Below are 26,628 nucleotides of genomic sequence, written 5' to 3' on the forward strand. Positions count from 1 at the left end.
TAAGGTATCATCCAATGATAAGCAAAAATTTGTACATCATTTGTTGATTAACAAACGAGATACAAAACTTAAAGTTCTCCATAATGTAAACAAGAATCGGGCCTTGTTTTTGTTTATATACAGGAAATTTTATATTTATAACAAATTGAACTTCAGGAAATCAGTAGAAACTGTCGAATTGTTTAAAATTAACTTTTTTTATTGAAATCATCTACTTTGAACTAACATATAGTAGGATATTAAACTATGTAAACAATAACATGACACGAACCTTGTTCACATAACAAAGGTTTGGAGCTCTACATCTGTCTTTCATCTCGACAACTAACCTTCAAATTTTTGATGATCATTAGAAAGACCCTAGTTAAATATTTGTAAAAATGGAGAAATAATTCTTAAAATTTTATTGAAACTGTGTCTATGCCCCTTTAATTAGCTTGTTTTGAATTTACTTACTTTATTTTATCATCTTTTCTCGTTTTACCCTGTTTGTTAAATAAATATTTAATAACAAGCTTGTATGCATGTCCTAGATATTTAAGTCAGAGTATTTTAGTATGTAGACTCAAAATAGATACTTTCTTCTCTATGCAGTATGTAACTTAAGTAGATATTTTAAGTGTTTATTTATAGGCATTCTTTTTGCATTTCTTAAAAATGCCATTTTATACAGAATGATCTTTTCTTTCCGTTACGTACAATTTCACACCTGTTTGAAGTAAATGGCTAATAGTAGCGACTTTCCTTAATTATGAATCTGCTCTCAGGGTTTAAAAAAACTACTTACTACTTCTGCAAGGAGTTTAACTCTGTTTATTGTCCCAGAGTCTTAGTTTATATTATCAGTTTACTGAAAACTGCTAAAGCTTCCGCCAATCTATTATTTACTAGATACCAGCCACAGTGACGGATGGGAAGGCGAAGGACTGTTGAAAAAGAAATTAATGAAGGACCACAAACTCACGATGGGAGAACTGGCCATGGAGAGCAATGCTAAAGATAGAGAGAAGTTGAGAAATCTAGTCCTTGCCCTATATGCCCACGGGCATAACAAGGACTAGATAGGCAGGTTGCCAATGTGACATATCAAAAACACTAGAAGCTACATCACTCACCTGTGTCCTTTTGGCTTTTTAAATTAAAAAAAATTGCCTGAACACATAATTTATGTAACTTTTTTTTAGTTTTTATTGTTTTATTGTTTTTGAATATGTCCCTCGTTTACTTAAATATGACATATCCTATGATTTCCTTGACCTGGCGTTTCCAAACTAAAGTGCTTTTTGTTAGGGCTGTGCTCTTGCATTCTTTGCTCTTTCTAAAATTTTGCTATTTTGGTCAGGTGCATTCTCCTATAATATTTTTTTTAGGTTCAAAGTATGAATTCAAGTTTCATAAACTGTTTTTAGGCAACGTAGATGAGTATCTTCTCTCTATATATATATTTATATTAATTTTTTAGAAATTTTTACACGCTGTTGTTTTAACTCATTTTTCAAAACATAGGGTGATCACTGGGTTTCATAAAGTTAATAAACAGTTCAACTCACGGCAAACATTTTTAGTTTTTTTTTCAAAATGATATAAGCTTTAAATACATATCTAAGTGACTACAAAAATTAATACACATAGATAAAATTCATCTAATATAAAGTCTAGATTGTGCGTTACAAATTTTGTTTTAAAATGTTTCAATGATTTTCAATCATTGAAAGTTTTGAAAATGAATGTAAATGCCAGCCCTAAAACCATGACCAGCAGATTAAATATGAGGCCAGCAGCACCTATAATGAACAAAAATTGAAGTAATTTTAGAACCAAGATAATTGAAAACTTTAGAATATTGTAAATAAGAAAAATTTTGTTAATTATTCTTTAAATGTAATAATTACTTTATTATAATTTATTTTATCAATATTCATATTATTATAGTTACTAATTTATTTGATATAGCATTTAACAAAAAGTAAATATTTTACTTTCACTTTCGTTTGACAAGCTAACGTACATGTATTTTAAGATACTCACCACAACCGTATTGGTTGAGGGCTTGCCTTGCTAGGTCGACGTATTGTTTTGCAAAATTAGTTGTTGAGTCCTGTGAGCCACAGGCAGTCAGTACATTGTCTAGACAGTTCAGATACGTCTGAGCTTCACTAAACAACAAAGAGTTATCAAAATCATCAAGGGTTTATTCTCGAAACGTCTTAAGGAAGAATGCTACACCAGAATTTTATTTCAATAGATTTTTGAGAGACCTCCTTTTCACTATGGTTTCAACCTTATAAGAACGGTATAAGCTCCTTATTATTTTGTATGATTTTTAAATAAAATAACAAAAATGATTTATTTGCAAATTAGATGGCAATACACTATTAATTAAAACTTTCGAATCGTCTTTAGCATTTTTACAAAGAACAAGAAGAGAATAGCAGAATAAGGACTCCGTCTTATTTTGCAAATATCAAATTTATAAAAACTTGAACTCGATCATGCGAATGTTATTTAGAAATTTAAATACACCTATCGTAGTACGTAGTAAAAATATGTTTTATCTATTTTTAGATTAGTGTAGCTGATAGGATGCAGGTAAACAAAAATATTTGACCGATTTTTTTTCCCAGCTCATATAAGGTGTCGGCCGTATAGATAGTTTTCAGTGGACCTAAATTAGCAAGAGTTATAACACGTTGGCCACTACAATGGGGACAACATGGCTTAATTCCTTCATTATTCAAAAAGCTTAAACTTTTTATACTGGTCATTGTGGCGTAGGCAATATTGTTTTCCTGAAAAATAAAAAAAATATTGAACCTGTCGAATATAATATAGTACTTATATGCCATAAAGATTTTCCCCCAAATCTCTCTGTTACACTCACTTAAATTGGGTGATATAAAGAGGAAAAATTACCTAATTACCAAGAAAGATGGTGGCAAAGGGAAATAACTCGGAGAGAAAATACGTCATAATCTGTCATAATGGTAATATTTTTTTTTAAAAAATTGATTTTGATCAGATAACAAATTAACAAACAAATCAAACAAAAGGATAACCTGCAAATTTTTCCATAATCATTACCAGCAGCAAGAACAGCGTTAGAGTACGTTGTGGCACATGATAGGACTTCACTTGTGGAACACGTCTGTGCAGCAGTTCCTAAGAATGAGAAAGATGGTATTTATAGTTTTCTTTTCTTTATTTTTACTTGAAATTAATCTAATGTTATTCTTTTTAATCACTTTATACAGATTTTCTTCTTTTTTTCATCTGCATATTTATTGCATTGTTTGAAAATAATATTAATCGAATATATTTTGGTATAAAATAAAGTTCACCTTGGATGTATATAGTTAATGAAATTAAACAGAATTAAACAATGATGGAGAGCCTCTGATTTTCCATATCTTCTGTTTCTGAAAATATAAATATATATTAGATTCAGGTATGTCACTTGTGAAATTTGTTAAATCAAGGATTTATTGAGAAGTATATTTTGGATAAGTACTCATATAGAGTGACTCAAAATCGCAGAGAAAATAGGGGGTCAGTGTTTATCTTTCTGATCTACGGTACAATGAAGTTGACCTTTTTGCACTTAAATTTTAACTCTTTGGTTAATTACTTAAACCTTTATTATATTTTATCAGATGTAACCATGGCAAAAAATATTATCTTATTTTACGTAAAATATTTTGAATAATATTTATCAATGAAAAAATTATTGCGTGACCTTTTTGCACTAAAAAATAACATATTTTGGGGTATTAAAAACTAAATAGGCAATAAATCATTTTCTTAAATCAAGCTTTCTATGACTTAAGTGCTGATCAGTCACAAGAATCGAGTACTTTAAAATAATGAAAGAAAAAGTTGGAGTCAGTGATGTTGATTTTGAAATATTGGTCAAAATATGTGATTTTCAGGCAAAAAATGGTGTTAATTTTATATTGACTTATTTGACATATCTTCATTTTTTGGCAAAGTTTGTTGAAGGAAGGTGTAAAACTTGTTCTAAAAATATACATTAAGACCTATATTAAATATTCCTAGCAATATCATAATGGAAAATATTCTCCGAGTAAAAGTATGTGAGGCTAAAAGTCCAAGATATTGAATTCAATAAATGTGCAGATTTGCAGAATTATCTGCTAAATATCCTTCCACTACAAAAAATAGTCCCTCACAAATTTTGCTTCTTTGTAGCTTTTTGAGCAGTTTTTTTTTTTTTTTGATGAATGTTAAAACATTAACATTGTTGAAATTAAATATGTTATAAAAATTTTATCTTGATAAATAGTTTTGAAGTAAGAGGTTCTGCGTGAACTTTTCCAAAAAGCTGACGAGTGACCTACCTTAAGCCTAATGTATAAAATGAATAAGCAAATAAAAAAGAGTAAGACCTCTGAAGATATTTGCGAAAGTTTTATTAGGGAATTTAAGGATTATATATTCTTGTGTCACTATGTATTTTTCGTTAGGAGTGTTTTGAAAGAATTCTTGTATTTTCAGTGCAAATTAGGTGCACGATTAGTAGTTACATGTATAGGCTCATGTCGCCTATGTATAATGGACTGCGGGGCAAGGAATCCCATCCATTAACACCAGAATAACTCAATATTTGTGCACAATAAAACATCACAATATTTCTCTTCTCTATTTAAATTTGTAGTGTAGGATCTGAATACGAAATGTGCTAATGTTAACATTTAAGTTCAAAAGTCCGGAATTAAAGGCTTATACGATGACATTGTCTGATAATTAAATGCTATACATGTATTGTAATTTAAGCTTAAAATAGAAACGGAAAGGTTCCAAATATTTAGTAGATCATTTAATTTCTTGAATTAACGATTAATTGCTATTCCGGTGTGTCTTTTAGCCATAATTAAATATTGCTGTGACGTCATGCCTTTGTTCTTGCAGTCTAAAAATTTACCTGTTGTCGTCCGATAATAATAATAACATGTCTGATAATATATTATCGGACGGCAATGATAACAAAATTGGACGGTATTAAAAAAACAAAAAGAAGAGTGAAATAAATGTTAAATATGTCCAGAAACCCCCAAAAAATGTAAGGAAAAAAATTCAGGGAAAGCAAAATCAAGAAAATTAAGTTGCTCAAAATAGAACATCCATGAAAAAAAAATCGAGTTTAAACCATCCTCAAAATTAATACTTTCCACTTTTTCTAGTGTTTTTGATACAACACTGTGGATGATCAGATTTAAATCCATTTCTGAGAAAGAATCTGAAACTCTGATTTAATAAAGTTTGCTCGCCGATATGGCCGCACTTTTAAAACCTGAGAATTAACCATTATATAAACTAAAATTTCAGGATAAAACAGCATATTTTACTGTCCATGGTGATAGTAATAATATCGTCCAAAATTATGTCTGTATTAATGTCAATTCATTCATATACAATGTAATAACTAAAAAAATATTCCAAAATGATTTTTAAAAAGTCCTTCACCACCGGACCCCTGTCCTGCTGAGCTAGACGACTGCCATTCAATGAATGAAATAAAACAAGAGTTCACCGACTGTTTTATTGTCTCATTTCTTTTATCTACTTATTGGACGGGTAGGAAACAATGGATGCCTGAACTCCCATTGTGTAATTATCGGACTCCTCCAGGTAACTTTTGAACATTTAAATGGCAATGTTTAAAATTAGATATGCCTCATACTATTCTATATGTATAATTAACAGACAGACGGGCCTCAAACAGTCTGATAATTTTACACATAGAACAGTATTCGGCATATATACATTACTTAAAAAGAGGCAATGGCAGTTTGGAACAGGTTTTCAGCTCTCGGTACGTGGAGCCCTTAATTGATCGCTGTTGTAAATGACCTTGATCACCCCTACCAACATGACTAATGTGTTCGGAACATTTTATTTTCGGTGTTCTGCAAATTATACGCTTGAAAAAACAGGAAAATCTTATGGCAATCGGAAAGGCACAAATTTTTTCTTTAAATTCTATTATCTTCATGCTCACAATGTTTAACCATTCATTTGTTAAATAAACTTGGAAGTCTAAGTTTCTCAAAGTCATTCTGCAAAGCGATTTGCATTGTATTAATTCCTTTGTTGTCCTATGTGTAAATGCAATTGTCAGGTGGATTCCCTGACCAGAACACGTGATCTCGAGTATAGTTATGTAAAATTTATTTTGTCCATTTAAATGCATTGGAGATGCTGCTCGGTTTACTTACCCTTGAAGCGCTTGTGTTCCGTAGAGAACTTGAATAAATTACATTTTATTAAACATATTTTTATGGTTAACAACAAAATAAAAAAAAAGACCCATGACATCTTTCATAGTTTCTAATCTTTGTATTTTGTTCACAAGAACTTACTTTTTATTTTGCACTCCATTGACTTGATCAAAGTGTTCGAAGTAAAATGTTGTTAACATGTATTTGGCGTAAATGTTACTATTCGTTCAACGATTGGCCAGTTGCTCGAGGTAAAATCCTCTGTGCGCATTAATATCAATAGCCATATAAGGCAAACAAAGGTTTGTCAGTGTACATTGTAGATGATATTTCACATTTTTTTACCAGCGTATCGGTCGCTAGTGAGCTCTAATTCACGACTTCATTTTAACACACCCTCCTTTAGCCACCCTTTTCTGTTGAAAATCATAAAAGTCTTTCAGAAAGGTCTCGAAACACATTTTTTACAGGACATGTTATCAAAAGAAACAGACTATAGCAATTTCCTGTTCACTGCCAATTTTATTCATAAAACCGGTTCTATCCTATAACCTTTGAATATGTCAGCCTAAACCATCTTGAATTTTAATCAAAATAAAATTAGTAGGGGTGTTGATCACAGTCAAACTCTTCATGAAAATTCCTATATAAATGTTAACGGTTGTATTTGGCTCGCCACGAACAACAACATTTTTTTATGCGCCCGGATCGATAGATCCGAGGCGTATATTGTTTTTGTTCGGTCTGTTTATCTGTTTGTCTGCAAAGTTTAACTTTCGCCATAACTTTTGAACCATGAAGAAAAGAGACTTCATATTTTATATGCATTCTCCACTAATTAATTTCTTTCAAATGACACCAACGTCAATGACCTTCTGACTTTGACTGTGATCTATATGCTGAAAATAGTTTTTTTTCTGCGAACTTTAACCTTCGCCATACTTAACCCTTTAAACCATGAAAGACAGAGATTTCATATTTGGTATGCATACACCACTGACTAAGCTTTTTTAAATGACACCATGGTCAATAACCTTGTGACCTTAACTGTGACCTATACGCTAAATATAGCTTTTTTGTCGGCAAACTTTAACCTTCGCCATTACTTTTAACAAAGAAAGATAGAGACTTAATATTTGGCATGCATAATCCACTAATTAGGCCATTTCACATGACACCAAAGTCAATGACCTTGTGACCTTGACTGTGTCCCATATGCTAAAAATAGCTTTTTTGAACCTTCACCATATCTTTTGAACCATAAGATGTAGCGACTTCATATTTGCATATATGCATACACAACTAATTAAGTTTTTTCAAATGACACCAAGTTCAATGACCTTGTGACCTTGAATGTGACCTAATGCTGAAAATATGTCTTCTTTTTTAAACTTTGTTGCTGCCGGGCGCAAAGTGTTTCGGAAACACATCTTGTTTCCTTTAAGAATAATGATATCTACTGTGTTAGACTTATTAAACACTTCTTAACAGCAACAAATAGTACTCAAAGTTTGTCTTTTAATTCTAATTTGACATTTTCCTCCACCAGAAATATTTAACGCTGTTTGTCGATGCATGTGCATTTTAACTTAATATTTATTTGACCATCAAAAAGACTATAAATGACACATTGTTTCAAAATGATTTTTATATCAATCTTGTAAAAATGTAGAAAAATTATGTTATAAAGAAGTTAAGGAAAATATCAAATGTGCCCAAAAGGTAAAAAAGAATATTTGTGCAAATTGAACGGTTTTATCACAATAAATACACATGTGAAATATGAAAATCCCAGCATAAACTTAAAGTACTCTGGGTTTTATTATAAATAAAAGTAAAGAAAGCTATTAATAAACGATGATTTAATGGATACCATTATAAAGTTATAAAGTCATGGCCAATCTGGAGGTTAAAGTTTTGTATCATTTTTTGTAGAAGTGGGTCAAACGCCAAGGACAAAAGGTCAAATTTTGGGGTACCCAAGAAAGGTCTTGCCACAAGGAATAAAACCTTTGAAATGTGAAAGTCATTTGAAATGTGAAAACTGATATATTAGCTTTTGCGGACAAATAGACAAACAGACAGACAGTTAAACAGGCATAATGACGGACGGACAGGACAAAAACTATATATTCCCAAATCTTCAATTATGGGGGCATAATAAATCCATATGCAACTTAAATGAATATTTTATTTCCAAAAATGTGACAGTTGTTGTACTCAAAATACAACTACCAAATCAAAAAAAAAATTAATTTTTATTGCCTCCATTTATAATTTTACCTCAATGCTAGTCTAGAAATGTTTTATACATGTAAATTTTTGGGTGACAGTGTTTAGTAAAACGAAATTTTCATAACTTTCAAAATCATAAGAAAATTAAAACAAACATACCTCAAAGAAGTTTACCAAGAAATGGCTGGATAGTCCCATACACTGTCTTTTTATGAAGGTGCCCCCTTATTTTCTTCTTTGTTGTTTGAATCTATTGTTATGATTAAATGAAGCCAACTATAATCAGAGTCAGAATATACGCTTGCAAAACTCCATGGGAAATACCCATTTCCAGGACCTTTTGTATGCCCATTAGAATACTCATAACGCAATTACCAAAACCGGATATGTGTTCAACAGATCGAATGTTCGCAAGCACCCGCCAGAATTCCTTATACCTCTACGAGAAATTTTCGCGAGCGCTCGCTCTGTTGAACAGGCCTCAGCTGTCCTGATTTTGTCAGTTGTTGGCTTTCAAATCATGGATAAATTCTGAATCTATTTTATATTCCTAATTTTTAAAAATATTTTTACCCTTAGCTAGTAATATCAGAAAAGTAGATTCTGGTCATAAATTAATCACGTTTGTCACAATACAAAGGCAGAGAAAAACTTCATAATCGCTGTATGTCTTTTGTTTTAAATTCTCTATAGTTTCTAAGGGAAAGAACTCAATATAAAAACAATTAAAACACAATAGTGTATCAGAAATCATTTGTAAAAAATCAAAATATGTTGCAAACATTGTGTCATATTTCGTCAGTACACAATTTGTTCCTCGAGATTAATTGCATGATTTTAATGAAGCCTGTGAGTAGGCAATAATGAGTCCTTAAAATTTATTATTGCTTTTTATTCTTTTAATAAATAATAAATATTTAATCAAAAGACTAACATTTGAAAAGATACAAATATGTCGTGATGTTATCCCCTATCGATGTGTATCAATTATCAACAAGCATTGCAAACACATCATCGAACAATTGTGTTATCCTCTACCAATCCCTAAAAATTCCAGAACCTTCTGCGTACCGAAGAAAACACATCCTGGTTCCGATTTCCTGTAAATCTTGATATGATTGTTTTGCACAAATTTGACGAGTCTTTTAACACTGATAATAACACAATACAGAGTGGAATGAAAAAAATACACGAAATCTTTTAAAAGAACCTGGGTCAAAATTTCAATGTTAAATTTACGTCAACTTTTTCCTCTTTTCTCACTTTGACTATGTTGTAAAAGTTTACTAAAAGCTGGTACGAATGTTTCAGATATTTGGATAAAGGTACTTGCATAAATAAAGTAGTTTTTTCTAGGGTCTCGTGCAAGGCGTTTTTTGTTTTTGCTAGCTTGTTTTAAGTTCGTAGCAAAACACCATTCTATACCGGAATAATCTTTAATGTAAACATCTGTTTGTAGACGAAGGACTCTTTGCAGCGACTTTCCTAAAATTCACTTCATCTGCTCTCATACTGAAAAAAAAAACTACGCCTGCAGAAAGTTTAAAACTGTTTGTTGTCCCAGAGCCTTAGTCAATATTTTGCATTTATATACTGAAAACTTCTAAAGCTTACGCCAATCTATTATATAATAAATATCAAACATAGTGACATATTTGAAAAAATAGACGCGTAGGCTACAACACCCACCTGATTCCCCTTGCTTCTGCATGTTTTTCTTTAAAATATTGTCACCGCTCACGGTAGTTCAGTCGGTAGTGCGCTTGCTCCGGGGTTCTTGAGTTCGAATATCAAAATTTTTGCTAGGGTTGTGCTCTTCCAATTCTTTGCTCCTCCTAGCATATTCATGTTTTGGTCAAGTGCATTCTCTTGTTATTTTTTTTGGGGGGGGGGGGGGGGGGGGGGGGCTCAAAGCAATGTATTCAGGCTTCATTAATGTTTTTACATTTCAGACAACGTGAATAAGTCGAATTTCTTATTTTTAAAAGTAAAATTGTTAAGATATTTTTACACTGTGTCAATTTAACATATTTTTCAGAACATAAGGATATCATTGGGTACCAAGCCTTTTCAGTATCAAATGTTTCTTTAAAACAGTTTGATCTATCCTACGATATGCCTTCCAAACGCTAAACGTTTTGAAATCGATCAAACATCATCAGTGATAATTTGTTGAATTTTTATAAACATTACATTGGTTTTTGATAGTTCTGGTCGCCTTGGACGGAAATCATCATTGATGCCTATTTTTATCATTTTCAATCTTGGAATCCAATTGCTAACGGGGTATATGTCAATAAAAAAACATTGTTTGCTTGTCATTACCGGTATTACATATTTCAGTGAATATTTCCTTGAGATTCTTAAAATCATATATGGCGTATTTTTGATAAGTTCAGACTAACTAAAATTAAAAAGATCTTTTTACTTGTTTTGTTTCTTTATCTACTTAACTGTAAATTTCTATTAACTACTATATGTATTTACTTTCTTAACCATTTATTTTTTCTTTACACGGCGTCTCCAATATTCCTTGTTTGCCACCTTCTCACAATGAAACTATACGACGAGACCTAGTCACATATAAACGGTTCTTAGTTTATTAAAGATTAAAACATGTAATATGTTTTATGTTGTGTGTCATATTAAACGTGCAGTCCTTCTAAAATCGACCGAATAAATCTACAATAAAATTTTACTCACGGCAAACATGCAGACAGGCATATATTTGATATGATTTTTTTTCATTAGCTCAAACGTGCCTTTTTTCCTCAAGTGAGCTAAAACTCAGTTCCAGTTTAAATCCAAAAACAACAACAACAACAACAAAAAGACAAACAACCCAACGCTACATGTGCATAAGAATTACGTAATATTTGAAAAGAGATATTCAAATCCACCCTTTGTTTAAACTAAAGATATCTAAATGCGTAGTTCATCATGTGAAAACTCTTTTTTTATGCCCCCGTAAACGAAGTTTCGGGGGTATATAATTTTTGTCGTGTCTGTCCGTCTGTCTGTCTGTCTGTCTCTAGCTGTCTCTCTGTCTGTCTCTCTGTCTCTTTGTTTGTCTGTTTGTCCGCAAAAACTTTAACCTTGCCCATAACTTTTGATTTAGTGGAGCTATGACTTTCATATTTGATATGTGTATTCCTTGTGACAAGACCTTTCTTTGGGTACCACCAAATTTGACCTTTTGATCTTGACCTTGGAGTTTGACCTACTTTTACATGAAAATTTTAAACTTTTACTTTGGCCATATCTTTTGAACAGTAGATACCAGGACATTTATACTTCAAATATGTTATGTTTGTTGAAAGACCTTTCATTGGATACCTACAACCTTGACCCTTTGACCTTGACCTTGTAGATTTCCGTACTTGTGACAAAACTTTAACCTTGGCTATGACTTTTGAACGGTAAGGGATAGGACTTTCATACTTCACATATATAATTCTTGTGAAAAGTCCCTTCATCGTATACCAAGAACTTTGACCCTTTGACCTTGAGATTGACCTACTTTAAAAAGCAAACCCTGACCATAATCTTTAAAGAGTTAGGGCTAGTGCTTTCATATTTTATATATTTGTTTCTTATGACAAGACCTTTCATTTGATAACAAGAACTTTGACCCTTTGACCTTGACCTTGTAGTTTCACCTACTTTTTAAAAAAATTGAACGTTGGCCATAACTTCTGAACGGTTAGGGCTAGGGCTTTCACGCTCTACATAAGTATTATAGGTGGCAAGACCTTTCATTTGATACTAAGTACATTGACCTTTTGACCTTGACCTTGGAGATTTTTGTACTTATTAAAAAAACTTTAACATTAGCTTAGTTTCAAATTTCACAATTGTTTTCCAGTGAGAATACCATACTTTTGGTACCAATTAATTAAATTTGCATTTAAGAAAAACATAATCTTTGTTGCCATACGGGGGCATCAGTGTTTCACAAACACATCTTGTTTTCTTTACAAAATATTTCTTATCTCTTTTATTGAAATTTCAGAAGACATATCGTACATACACCACAGTAGATTATTGGTAATAACTTTTTCTCCTGTTTATAAGTTATGAATTGAAATACACTGGACATTGTCATTATTAAAATTTTGAAGATTTGACATCTTTAATCACATTTAGGAAGCTCTAGTCTTGTTTTTCTTGCTCGTTATAAATTTTCAAATACTAATCAAAATAGGACTTTATACACAAGAGATATTATCTGTTCTTACTTCTTACTATGATAGTTTTGTTTAATTGTAAAGAAAGATTTTCATTGAAGATAGTATAGTATTATCGTTTCTTAAATCATGATATTGAATTACTAGTATAGCTGAATGGAATATGAAGATGATATGGAGAAAATGAGTATAATATATTCCCAAAAAGCCTAATTTGAAGGAATACGTGCCATTTCACATGTTTCCAAAATCTTGTATTTGAGACTTGAATATTGAGGGCTGTTATCGTAGATTTAAGGAATCACTGTCTAGTTTTGAGGGTATGCCAGGGCATCAACAATAGTGGGAAACATGGGATAATTTGCATAACGGGCGAAGCCCGTTATGCTTAAATTATCCCATGTTTCCCACTATTGTTGATGTCCCTGGCATACCCTCAAAACTAGACAGTGATTCCTTATATTTCCATTTTTACTTGAAATAACCATCTTAAAATAAATCGAAATACAGTCTAATTGAGTAGATTTGAAATGCACAAGGCCCCATGACGTCAAATTTTACTATAAAAAATAGTCCCAAAAACACGAAACAAATTTATTGACTATTTATATTTACCGTAGTCAAATATCAACATTTATAAAATAAACAACAAAAGAATTTTAAATGATGATCAAAGTAATCTTGTTGACTTTAGTTATATATGTGACCTAGATTTAGGTTGTCGGAAGCACGAACATATATAGGCACTATGTCACTTCTCCGCCGCCATATTGAATGCAATGTTGCAGTTGATGAAACGGGAGCTGGTCAGCATGGTCAGGAAACCGATTTGTATGGATGTTATAATAACAGAAGAAGCTGAGTTGCTTAAGAAGTCGGATGATAATGACTAAGGGACGATGTCTGTATCAGATGATGGAGTACGTGCAGATGTCAATTTCTCCACGTGGCTGTTACGGAAGTGGAGTTCTCGGACTCGCGAGGCCTCGATGATAGTGGACAGCGTTGCGCTAGTGACTTGCTTTCGTTATTTATTTTGTTTGTTAAAAAGATATATCAATCAAATTACTTAGTAAACAATTAAACAAAACATCTATTTTTTCTTGAGTATATTTATACGCCAGTGATATACATGCAGGTTGACACCTGACCTTTCAGTAATAGAGAAATATACATACCACAGGGTATTATCATGTACGGAAGCGTATTAGTGCCACTTGGACACTTCACTTTTTTTTTTATTTCTACACATTAAAGTGTAAATTTTACACTTTAATCTGTAAATTTTACACTTTAAAGTGTAAATTTTACACTTTAATCTGTAAATTTTACACTTTAATCTGTAAAATTTACACTTTAAAGTGTAAATTTTACACTTTAAAGTGTAAATTTTACACTTTAATCTGTAAATTTTACACATTAATCTGTAAAATTTACACTTTAATCTGTAAAATTTACACTTTAATCTGTAAATTTTACACTTTAATCTATAAATTTTACACATTAATGTAAATCTGTAAATTTTACACTTTAATCTGTAAATTTTACACTTTAATCTGTAAATTTTACACTTTAATCTGTAAATTTTACACTTTAAAGTGTAAATTTTAAACTTTAATCTGTAAATTTTACACATTAATCTGTAAATTTTACACTTTAATCTGTAAATTTTACACTTTAATCTGTAAAATTTATACTTTAATTTGTAAAATTTACACTTTAATCTGTAAATTTTACACATTAATCTGTAAATTTTTCACTTTAAAGTGTAAATTTTACACTTTAATCTGTAAAATTTACACTTTAATCTGTAAAATTTACACTTTAATCTGTAAATTTTACACTTTAAAGTGTAAATTTTACACTTTAATCTGTAAATTTTACACATTAATCTGTAAATTTTACACTTTAAAGTGTAAATTTTACACTTTAATCTGTAAATTTTACATTTTAATCTGTAAATTTTACACTTTAATCTGTAAAATTTACACTTTAATCTGTAAAATTTACACTTTATTTTGAACAACCTGAACTGCAATAGATTATGATCGAACGGTCGATTTGTGATGTTTTACCTCTGACACTTTACAAAAAGTATTAAACTGAGATGTTTACAATTGTTTGTATATTTTTATTTTACATGTACTCGTACTTGTTTATTAGTATATGATAAACAACAATGGACTATTTCCTCATGGGTCTCGTAATTTTACCCAGCATAAGATACTTGTATCAGGGATCTGCATTTGTTTCAGTATATATACATGTGTTCCTTTAGTTTTACTATAGTGTAACGAAAAGTAAAAATATATATCTCAAAGATTTTTTTATTTGCAGTACAGATTGATATTTCGCTTCCGTAATTATCTTGCATGATAAACGGTCTGTTGGCTTTAAAATGTGTTACTGGGAATGTGTGAAGTTGCTAAATTGACTATGTGAATAAACAAATAAAGTGTAAAATTTACAGATTAAAGTGTAAATTTTACAGATTAAAGTGTAAAATTTACAGATTAAAGTGTAAATTTTACACTTTAAAGTGTAAAATTTACAGATTAAAGTGTAAAATTTACAGATTAAAGTGTAAAATTTACGGATTAAAGTGTAAAATTTACAGATTAATGTGTAAAATTTACACTTTTAAAGTGTAAAATTTACAGATTAAAGTGTAAAATTTACACTTTAAAGTGTAAAATTTACAGATTAAAGTGTAAAATTTACACTTTAAAGTGTAAATTTTACAGATTAAAGTGTAGAAATTAAAAAAAAGTGAAGTGTCCAAGTGGCACTAATACGCTTCCGTAATCATGAAATTAACAAGATACACTTTTGTATCGTTTATCATAGAGAAAACAATTGGAAATGGAAATATTACATTTTACATGCTTTTACTCCGAGTTTATAGTTCACGCACATTGAAATAATTTTGGAGATTTTGGAGACCTTAAAACATTTTTTAAAAATCCCCTTCGGAAGTAATTGTGCCACATAACTAGCAGACATGTATTTTATATCCATGTAATGCAGGATTAATTCAATCCTTCTATATGAAAAAAAAAAACTTGCATTGGCACTCAATTAAACATTTATATAATTATTAAATGATTCGTCCCAATTATAAACAATATTTAGCTTCATTTCTACTTTGATTTTATATAATTATTCTTTTTAGCGCAGAATCAAAGATACAAAAGATAATCACACACATGTTTCATGTTTGGATATTTTTACTTGAATTTCAACCTGACATTTTTTTTTATATCGTAAACTTCCAATATTTATATAGGATTACATCATAGGAATGTCCTATTATGAATAATTTCTAAAACGATGGACAAATAAGTTGACGATATGAGGATATAAACAGTCTCGAATAACGTCAACCTTTTCGTAAAATGTTATCATTGCAATGTCCTTCTTTGGAAATACAATACAGGTACATAATGTATGTTCATTACCGCTCCTCTAGTAGGAATGAAAGTTGTTAAAAGAGTGCAATATATCTTTTCATGAAACTGAAATGGATTTGTGCAACAATTTTCTTGTAGTTTTATATCAGTCTTGGATCTTTGAAGTCTTAGAAACGTTCTTGCAAAGAGATGAAGGTAGCACCTTATAAAATTACAAAAAAACATTTTTAGAAAATCAAATTACATTTATCACGTTTTTATCCAGCCTTAAACCGTTACATTTAAACACTATATGAACTAGTGCTAATTGTAACGGGGACCGTTACAGATGTTCCCCAAACGCTCCCCAACTCCCTTTTCGTGCCATATTAACTGTAAGCTTTATTAAATAAGACAAACTCTATGAATTTGAGACGTTAACAACGTATACCCAGAAGTGTACTAAGTTAATTCAAATTTTAGCATTGCACGCGTGCACATGGGAATGCATGTGCGTAATGACCATATCATCTTGTCTACATCTATATAATTTATTTTAATATACTAAATATTCAAGTTTTTAATCCAAAAGTATTAAAGATACGCTCATTCAAGTGTATTTTTGATTTTACTCATTTCAAGTGCACGCACGTGCATACATGAGCATGGTGATCATACCTTCTTGTAGAAGTCCACTACATCTATCTATGTTCTAAATTCCACCCCGTTCGGTTGAAAACCAAGGGTGTTATAGCTGTTTAAAGTTTCAGCCAATCAGATTGCAGCCCACGTACACGCACGTGTATGCATGTGCATGGTGACCATACCTTCTTGTAGAAGTACATTATATCTATCTATGTTCCAAATCCCATCCTGTTTGGTTGAAAACCAAGGGAGTTATAGCTATTTAAAGTTTAAGCCAATCAGATTGCAGCGCACGTGCATACACGTGTTTTCTTGACAATTGCTATATATCTTCTTGTAGGATATCCTAATGCATGGCTATGTTCAAATTTTCAAAGAATTTTGTCAAAAAACAAGAAAGATATTGAGACTTTAGTTTCAGCCAATCAGAGCGAAGCACACGTGCATGCGCGTGAGATCTTGCTATTTTGACCATGTCATATTGTCTATGCTACTAATATATCCTTATATTATGAGTTTCAAAGCATTTCATCAAAAAGGTAAAAGTTACACCTATATCAATTAAATCGGTCATTTCACGTGTTGCACGTGCACGCTCTTGCAAGCACGTGCGCGCAAAATGACCTTGGTTCCGCAAATCTACATAACATGCCTACTGACCCTAAAAAGATTTTACCTAAGTCAGATGTGTAGTTTACAAGATCATTCCCGGACAAAAAAGTACCCAGGAAGAAGAAGAAGAAGAAAAATAATAATAATAAGAAACAGAGTAAAAACAATATGTTCCCCAACTTCGTTTGGGGAACATAATTAAGAACTTATGATAGCCAAGGTTTATTACACTAGTATGTATTTCAAAACAGTTAAAGAAAGTAAAATGCCTCAGGTACAAAAATATGCAATTATTTTATAAACTGTTAAGCTTGTTAACCATAAATCAATGTGTTGATAATAAAAGTTTCAATAAGAAAACGAATATCTTGTTCTTCTCAATACAAATTGGCTCCGTGATCAGAAGGTCATGTGTTAGAATCACGGCAGCGACTGAACTTAGTCAAATAAAAATAAATTGAAACTGTTCCTTCGCCAAGCGCTCGACACTTTGAACTGAAAGTTTCGGGTCTTTCGGAGAAGACCTTAAAACCGAGGCCCCGTGTCACGATGAAGAACCCTCACTGCCCAATGGCCCTGAGTGCCCATTGAAGACATTCTACAGTATATTGTGGTGTCTCTATATGATTGGAAAATACAATCAATCTCAATCAATACATACAAATTACTCAGACATTATTTCACACTGAATTATAAACGGATTTTCTGTGTATCCTTTTATTACAAGGGGAACAAGGTTGGAGTGGATGCCGTTGTTCCAATGGGAAACCTGATTTAACTTCTGTTTTCACAGAAGGTGGATTAAAATGGAAAGTTGTGTGGCTCTGACTCATTCGAAAAAGCGTTATACCCTTTTTAACAAAGAAAAAGTGTCAATTTTTTAAAAACTAGTTTTTTTTTTATTTTTGTTTTATTTTCAATTTTTATTTAAAGTATTGTATCATTTATCTCTGTTTATATTGAAAATTCAGACTTGACTACTTTTTATCCATTCTTGTTTACGGAGCAAACTGAAAAATAAAAAAAATTAGATCATCAATGGAATGATCAAACAGCAGTTCAGAGAGAGAGAGAGAGAGGGGGGGTGGAGAAAAGATTATTGATATAATTAAGTACAAATCTAAATACATGTAATGTAATAAAATGTATGTCATCAAAGCACAATTCATGGTTTCCTTTTCATTCAGCTCAGTCTAATATTTTAAAAATTTCAATGCATATACATTTGACAAGATTATTCAAAAATAAAATCAGAGTAAATTGCAATATCAGAAAATATAATGGAAAATGCAAGGCAAATTAAAAGTCTTCTTAGAAAACTGTGTTACCTGATGTGTCCTGTTTCTTAAGCATAGCGATTCCAAGTCCCAGCAAATCGTTGTGTATATTTAACAGCATATCTATTGACGGATTGGTGGTTTTTGTCAGGACAACGTAGTAGGTTCCCGTTCCATTGACGCAATTTCCCGTTGTGACGTCATAGTTATTTTTAGTTTCCACCTTAACGATCTGATAGGGTTCCTCTGGACTTTGGATATGCAGCAAAGCTAAATTGTTGAGATGGCCTTTCAACAGAAAACAGAAAATAATATGTATGCATGAATTTTTTATAACTTCAAAAGATCTACTACTCCTGTCGGAATTTGGTCCATGTATTCATGTATATTTTTTTGCCCCGTGGGGATCCGGGTTAGAGTAGGTCCTCAGTACCCCCTTGCTTGTCGTAAAAGACGACTAAATGGGGCGGTCCTTCGGATGAGACCGTATAAACCGAGGCCCCGTGTCACAACAGGTGTGGCACGATAAAGATCCCTCCCTGCTCAAAGGCCGCAAGTGCCGAGCATAGGACTACATTTGCAGCCCTTCACTGGCAATGGTGACGTCTCCATATCAGTGAAATATTCTGGAGAGGGACGTTACACAGTATACAATCAATCAATCAATCATGTATATTTTTAAGTTTTGCTTCAGTTTGAAATCACAAAAATATCATTATCTGTTTTAGATACAATTATACATGTCGTGATTGTATTAAGCAAAAAAATATAACTTGTTTTTTCCAGCAAAGGAACTCAATATAAAAAGAATAAACAAAGGATTATTAATTGTTAAAATGTATTATTTTCTAATACATGTACTTACACGTCTTGTAAAAATTGCTAAAGATCATTGGTTTCGATTTTGTTCCCATTTTCAGCTCAATCGGCCCTAGTTGATAGCAATTTTGTCTGTTAGAAGAAACAAGGAAAAAAACTTTTTATTCGTTGTCCCTTTGAAATAATAGTCAAATTTTGGTACTTTTTTACGACAAACATTTCATATTCATTGATAAGGTTTTCTTTAATGATATCATGCAGATGACAATCTGTAATCAAGCTTCAAAATTAAAATGTAACTAAAATATCAGGAACTGAACAGAGTTGGACCTCTAAGACATGTTGTGGAATCAGGTGTCATAGAGAAGAAAGCGTCTACTGGGGATAGTAGAATAACGTATAAAAACATTGTTTGTGTATTTACATCAGATATACATGTCCGCGCATCCGTCTGTTACGCTTTGGGGTACCCATCTCTTATCTGCAACTCTCTTTATATCACTGAATGAAATTTAATTATACTTTCACAAATTCTTTGCTGGCGTCTCCAAATTCTCGAGAGGGACGTTAATCAACAAACAAACAAAGATTTGTTGAATCAAATGCCATTTTGACCTCCTTTTTGACATTTTGATTTGACATATTTTTAGAGTTTTTTCAAAGGAAATCATGGACACTGCCATTCTTTCTTTAATAATGAAGGACACCCATCTCTCATTTTCAACTCTATTTGAATAAAATTTAATGATATTTTTCAGATTCTTTATTACTAACGCCATTGTGCACCTTCTATTTTACTTTTTGATATGACACTTAATTTGGGCCTCCAAGAGCTAAACATGAACTTTGCAATTATAACCATATGGGAGGCGAGCTGGGTATCTTTTTGTGAGCTCATTGCTCAGAGTACATGTACATGTACCTCTAGTCTCATAGTAATTTCACATTGATTATTTATAATTAATATGATACCAAGTCATTTATTTGTCTTTTAGTTGTATAATGATGTTTTGGTGAAATAATAATCTAAAGAAGTAACTTTCCATATGAAGACTTCATGTTAATTTATTTTACATTACTTTTCCAACCTTATTTCCCTCGTTATCAAAACTAAGCCACACAAAAGTGTTGTCCCATTACCGCCTGCACTTCGTTATATCGCATATTTTCGTTAAGTCAAGTTTTTCTGGGGGGGGGGGGGGGAAGCCTGTTTGGGGGGAATTTGATTTCGAACCGACGGTTTAGGAAAGTTTTAAGTTGTGCGTTTGAAATTTTTATATTAAATTTCACATTTCCTGAAAAGCATGAATAAACGAGTATTTTTGTCCCACGAAAACGCCGAAAAATTAAACTTCACGGCCCTGAATACTAGTACGTGGTTTTACAGTACACAGAAATACCTACCCATTATATCTGGTTTTGTAGCTATGGATGGTACCATTGGGGTACTGTTTTAGATTCACAAAAACCGTCCTGTCCTCAGAATCAGGTTGTCCTGTCAGAAAATGGTACCAAATCCCCTCACACTGAAATAGTAAAATTTTACAGTGACATTGTGCATATAATTACATTTAATTGATATTCAGTAAGTAGCTAGTAGAGTTTTATATCCAGAAGTATTTTTAATGATGGTGTATATTATAAATTTTCAATTTTTTGCATGTCTTTGATATATATAATTAAAGTTTTCTTATGAACAATAATTAATAACGTTTTTGATAAACATTGACATTCTAAAATTCTAAAATTAATTAGAATTTGGAGATTTTCATAACCATGACATCGTGCTTATATTTTGACTTTAAAGATAAAATTATATATGAAAATTGATAATCTGCATCCGGCTTTCTGGAATTGTTAGTCACTGTATGTGTTTTTCTTTAAATTTTTGCATGTGTTTAATTATGTACCGTTACATTTACGTGTACGGACAAAAATAAATAAAATTTATGATATATTTGATACTTTAAAACAAATTAAAATTTGGTATTTTTTCGCCTAAGGGTTGAAAAATGACAAGATAGAAAAACAAAAATGAAAAAGCATTTCAACAATCGAAGTATCTGTTACTAATTATTTGATGAATGATTTCAAAGTTAGCAAGGAGATTGTCGTTTCAAGTAAAAATTTGATTCACCAGTTAAACCCTCTCTATTTAGAATAGGAGTGGAACAGTTATTTATTTTAGGTTGTGGTTTGCGACATTGCAATGATCGAGGTGCAATTGCACTTACCACCTCATTTTTTTTTTTATGAAACAGAAAAGATTAATTGTTACAAAGGTCAAAGGCTTTATTTTTGCATAGAACTTCAACTGTGGGAAGCAATTACATGCATTCAAAAAAGGGATTAGCATTTTTAAGAGAAATAAAATTAAATCAAATTTTGCAGTCAGAATATAAGAAAACAAATAAATTAAGAAATACACATAAATAATAAACTGAATGAAAAAAATATAGTTATACAGGAAAAAAAATATTAAAGATAAATCACTCTGTAAAACTCAATATGATTTTTTTATAATAGGAATATGAAACATCAAATAAAAGATAAAAAATAGAGACGCATGTGTTCATTAGATAAAATAAATCATTATATATATACATGTATGTGTACGAGTGATAGAAATAAAGATGGCCAACTGCAATAAAATAAGATTTCTGCATTGCCAAACTTATGTCTTTGAAGCATTTTGTAATCTTTTAAATTAAGATCCAATCGGAAAAATTATTGTACTGAAGTCTTTGAAAAATGACATTAATGATCAATTTTATTAAAACTGGAATAATCATGGCCAAAGAAACACAAAATATGCATTTGCACTGTCAATTAAAAAACCGAATCGAAATCAAAGGTTATATGCATGCTTAGAATTTAATTGATACCTAAAATTTAATTTAAAACAACACTCAACAACATAAAACCGAAAGCATTTTTACTATATACATACCGATTGTAATAAAACTGCGCTGATCGTCAACTGCAATATTAATGAAATTCTGTGGCCAGACATGTTTGTGGTTTGCAGGTTTATAACTCCTCGTCGCTGCCTTAACGTTTCTTGTGAAGTCACCAATACACAATGTATATGTATTCACCAGAATATACGATATAAATAAAAGGTGCATATTTTGCTCTGTATTACGTCATGATCTAGTTGCTTATTCATTCCGTTTTAGAAGGTGATGACACAGTAATATTGGTAATGAGAGCTAAAATTGTATACTTTTGGCGTATCAAAAGATTTTAATTAGCCGTTGATGACATGCACAATTAATTAAACAAATTATTATCTTTGGCGGATCCAGAAATTTTAAATAACTGTTGATGCTATTTTTGACTTTTTTTTAAATCATGGTAATGGATCTTTTCTGCAAAGCACAAATTAAGTTAACTTTGACAAATATAGACCCCGAAATTGAATTGAAAAGCAATAGAATATAACCTTTGAGGGCGTTGTCTATGTTTTGCACTGAAATTTCATCATAAAAAAGATACAGGCCCAATACAATATTTGCTTCCTCGTCTAAATTGAGCATTTTGTGGAACACGTGCATGTTTCAATTTAAACAAGATATTTCATGTTTATAATTTTTATAACTAATGAGAAAAGGACGATTAACAGTAGAAAAAATCGCAAGAACAATCTTTATTTAAGTAGTGGGAGAGAATACATCATAGTTTTTAAATTACGCTCGCTCGTTCTGATTTGTTGGATTAAAAATTTTGCATGTAATATTTCTTTTAATGCATATGATTTATTACCCAGTGCGATTTTTTTTTCGTACGATGAAAAATAGCTTATGTCATCTAATGAACCTGTCTTCAGACTTCTTTACTCTAAACCTTTTCTGCTCATTTACGTATAAATGTCGCATTTGTCGTCTGTTGACGTTAGATGTAGGTAAATCTTGACCCATTGTTAATATCAGCTAATACAAACATCAATAATTTATAGGTTTCTGGGTTAAGAATATATTCTTAACTGAATTTTGTCTTCTATTTTTATTTTCCTTTAAGCTTGACGAATTCAGAACATTTATCAGAAAAAAAAATCTTAATTACTTGATTAAATACTTAATTAGGGAAACTCTAAACCCTACCAACTGTAAAGATTTCCAATTCCATTATTTATGTTATGCACGGAAGCCCGTTGAGTCCAGTTCAGAGAGAGAGATATTTCTTATTGCGTTTAAACGCAAAAATTATTGCGTGTAATCGCAAAACTTTGCGTTTTATCGCAATAATTATTGCGTTAAAACGCAAAAATTTGCGTTTAATCGCAATAATCATTGCGTTTAAACGCAAAACTACGGAAGCGTAAATGGCTCTACACTTGTTGTGTTATAACTTTATATATTGTCTTATATTTTATCGACATATCAACATATAAAGTGTTATACCTCCTTATTTATGGACATATTTTGAATTGTATTGAGCTGTATTTACATAATTAAAGGCAACTTCTTTTGTTCAATAGATTTTATTGCTTTAACTTTTATCGACTGAAATATTATACTAATTTTGAAATATCGATAGAAACAAAATATTTAATCATGTCAATATAGTATTGTCGATATGAAGAAGTAAATATGAGGTTATATCGATATAGATATATGAATATTTTCGAGAAGAAGTCAGAAAAAGGTGTTTTTGAATTAACTTGGCGGGAGCGGGAATTCTAATTAATCTTCATTTCACTTGGGAAGCTTATGTACCATTTATTTCTTTCGGGTACTATTATAGACTGAAACAAAATCAAAAATATTTTCAAAAAGGTAGATAGAGAGACATTAACAGTTAGATTTATAACCATTGTCATAGAGGGTTATTGTACCCATAACCACCTCTGAGGAGGGGATCTGTTATATTCTATCATTGTTCACTGCCTATATCTTTTGAGTTCAGTGGGGGATTGTTAATCGCTATAATGAAGCGAAAATAGAAAGTAACACTATATATTATCAAAGTACTCAGAAGTACAGAGAGCCGGGCTCATTTACAGAGTAGAATGGATTTCTTACATGAATCACGTTTATATTCTGATGAAAAAAATTATTTTAAAACTATCAATATAAACGGTAAGACACTGACAGTGAGTTTTTTAATCCTAATACCACGGTCCGATTTTGTCAGAATCAAAATTAATCTGGTACCGCAGCTGAATGTAAACAAACAGGCCAGTCTGGTTCCCTCTCCTGCTTTACTTCGTATGTGTAGAGAACTACGGTAACACTGATTATCAAAAATCCTTACGCTAATGAACTATGTTCTTTGACTTATGAAGTTTTCAAAGTCATTACTACTAATGTTTATTTTATATAGATAAAACTTCGTTTTATTTTTGCTGCTTTATTTAGCGTTTGTATTATCTCAAAAGCGGTTGAGAGTAAGAACTATATTTTTGCACGTAACTTTAAAATGGCGACTATGGGGTCAACATCCTGCCTTGAACAGGATCACATAAGCCGGCAATTGCTCTTTGAGCAATAAGCCCGGCTAATAAAAGTAACACTGATTATATATGTACTTTGTAAGTATTAGATGTTGTTCCACTCTGTGTTATATATAAGATCTGACTCATGAATGCGAACCTCAAAAGTCTTGACCCCCCCCCCCCCCACCCTTGCATAAAGATATAAACACCAGATCTAACTTCTTATGCTTTAAATGACATAAAATAATTTGTGATTTCATACAATCTGTATAAGATTAGTCCCAAAGTTTAAAGGAGGAAAGTGTGGTGTCAGCCAAAATAAATATATAACAAGCAAAACACCCCAAGGATTTGATAATCTAACTGCGAGAATTTTCTAAAATTTGGGGACATATCAGTGGATCTCTGTTGTACTCATTTTTTTTAAAGCTGGATGAGGGGCACAAAGATACTCAAGATTGTCTCCCCCTCTTCAAAAGTAGTGATCGGTGCAATAGTCCACTATGGATCTATAACTTTCAATGTGTCTTCATCTCCCTTTTTTCAATACTGGAGTATACATGTACTTTTTCATTTGATTCAGCCTTTAATCGCACATGATACATAAGCTTTCACTGAATCCCGAGTGAAGTGGAGGTTCATTGGAATTCCGCCCCCGCCAAGATAATTCCAAAACACTTTATTCTGACTTCTTTATCACAAATATTTATAAATTAAAATCGATACATCTATATCTTTATTTCATCATATCAACAATACTATATCTTTATCTTTTAAATAAAAAGATTATTGCGTTTAAATGCAAAAAAAATTGCATTTAATCGCAATATTATTGCGATTAAACGCAATATTATTGCGTTTAATCGCAAAAGTATTGTGTTTAATCGCAATATTATTGCGTTTAAACGCAAAAATCATTGCGATTAAACGCAAAAATATTATCGCGTTTAATCGCAAAAGACTGCGTTTAATCGCAATTTTTGCGATTAAACGCAAAGTGTTTTGCGTTTAAACGCAATAATTATTGCGTTTAATCGCAAAACTTTGCGTTTAATCGCAATAATTATTGCGTTAAACCGCAATAAAAATATTTCTCTCTCTGAACTGGCCTCAACGGGCTTTCGTAGTTATATGTGCAGTTACAGTATATAGATTATGAACAGCTCTTTGAGAAAATAGATATACTCGAGTATATAATGAGTTATGCCCAGTAACATTAAACAATTCAATTTTTAAAAATGATTTACAGTTTTAGAATTCTTATACTCTCTCTCACTCTCTCTCTCTCTCTCTCTCTCTCTTTCTCTCTCTTGATCTCGAAGGGAACAAGACAAAAAAATGTTTCAAATTAAAGACACCTGCATTAATTTATATCCATCATTTCATCCAATGAACGATTTGTTTCAATAATTTGTAAAATATACAGGGAAAATCACTTATGATGCGCAATTTGAATATAGTATTAATTTCCTTTTTAATTAAAAAAAAATGTATGCATCTGGTTATGTAACACATCGAATAAATTAAAGCCTCGACTTATATTTACCTTTTGCAAAATCTGCATATGTTGACATATATAACTGTTTTCATCAAGTTAATTCAATGCATGTGTTAGGCCAGGACTATAGCCGAGGGAAATAGTCTAAATTGAGGGGAACTGGAATCTTCCCTCAATGATACACTTTTTAGCTCACCTGAGCCGAAGGCTCAAGTGAGCTTTTCTGATCAAAATTTGTCCGTTGTCTGTCGTTGTCGTTGTTGTAGTTGTTGTAGTTGTTGTCGTTGTCGTTC

The 26,628-nt window shown here is 31.4% G+C and overlaps 1 protein-coding gene and 1 long non-coding RNA gene across 2 annotated transcripts; both read right to left on the reverse strand.

Annotated features, from left to right (window-relative positions):
- Positions 1–1,454: 1,454 nt before the first annotated feature.
- Positions 1,455–3,402, reverse strand: LOC134269904 (uncharacterized). The gene is made up of 4 exons (XR_009992673.1): positions 3,339–3,402; positions 3,057–3,159; positions 2,029–2,156; positions 1,455–1,784 (listed from the first exon to the last, which is right to left on the reverse strand). It is a non-coding gene; the product is annotated as an uncharacterized LOC134269904 (long non-coding RNA).
- Positions 3,403–18,176: 14,774 nt separating this feature from the next.
- Positions 18,177–22,493, reverse strand: LOC134269905 (uncharacterized). Its single transcript, XM_062752087.1, has 5 exons — positions 22,351–22,493; positions 20,805–20,926; positions 19,447–19,532; positions 18,633–18,869; positions 18,177–18,314 (listed from the first exon to the last, which is right to left on the reverse strand). The coding sequence occupies exons 1-5, from the start codon at positions 22,411–22,413 to the stop codon at positions 18,289–18,291; spliced, it is 534 nt and encodes a 177-aa protein (XP_062608071.1). The 5' UTR covers positions 22,414–22,493; the 3' UTR covers positions 18,177–18,288.
- Between the last annotated feature and the right edge of the window lie 4,135 nt (positions 22,494–26,628).

The sequence above is a fragment of the Saccostrea cucullata genome, unplaced genomic scaffold, assembly GCF_032062105.1.
Source record: "Saccostrea cucullata isolate Sc308-1 unplaced genomic scaffold, CSIRO_AGI_Scuc_v1 ctg2921, whole genome shotgun sequence".
Classification (NCBI taxonomy): domain Eukaryota; kingdom Metazoa; phylum Mollusca; class Bivalvia; order Ostreida; family Ostreidae; genus Saccostrea; species Saccostrea cuccullata.

What these genes read in the sequence shown, in the direction of transcription:
- LOC134269905 (XM_062752087.1), bottom strand. Translation starts at nt 22,413, where the DNA reads ATGTCTGGCCACAGAATTTCATTAATATTGCAGTTGACGATCAGCGCA. An exon ending in TACAAAACCAGATATAATGG is followed by an intron (nt 19,533 to 20,804) that starts GTAGGTATTTCT and finishes TTCTTCTAACAG; the next exon opens with ACAAAATTGCTATCAACTAG. An exon ending in TAGCAATTTTTACAAGACGT is followed by an intron (nt 18,870 to 19,446) that starts GTAAGTACATGT and finishes TTCTGTTGAAAG; the next exon opens with GCCATCTCAACAATTTAGCT.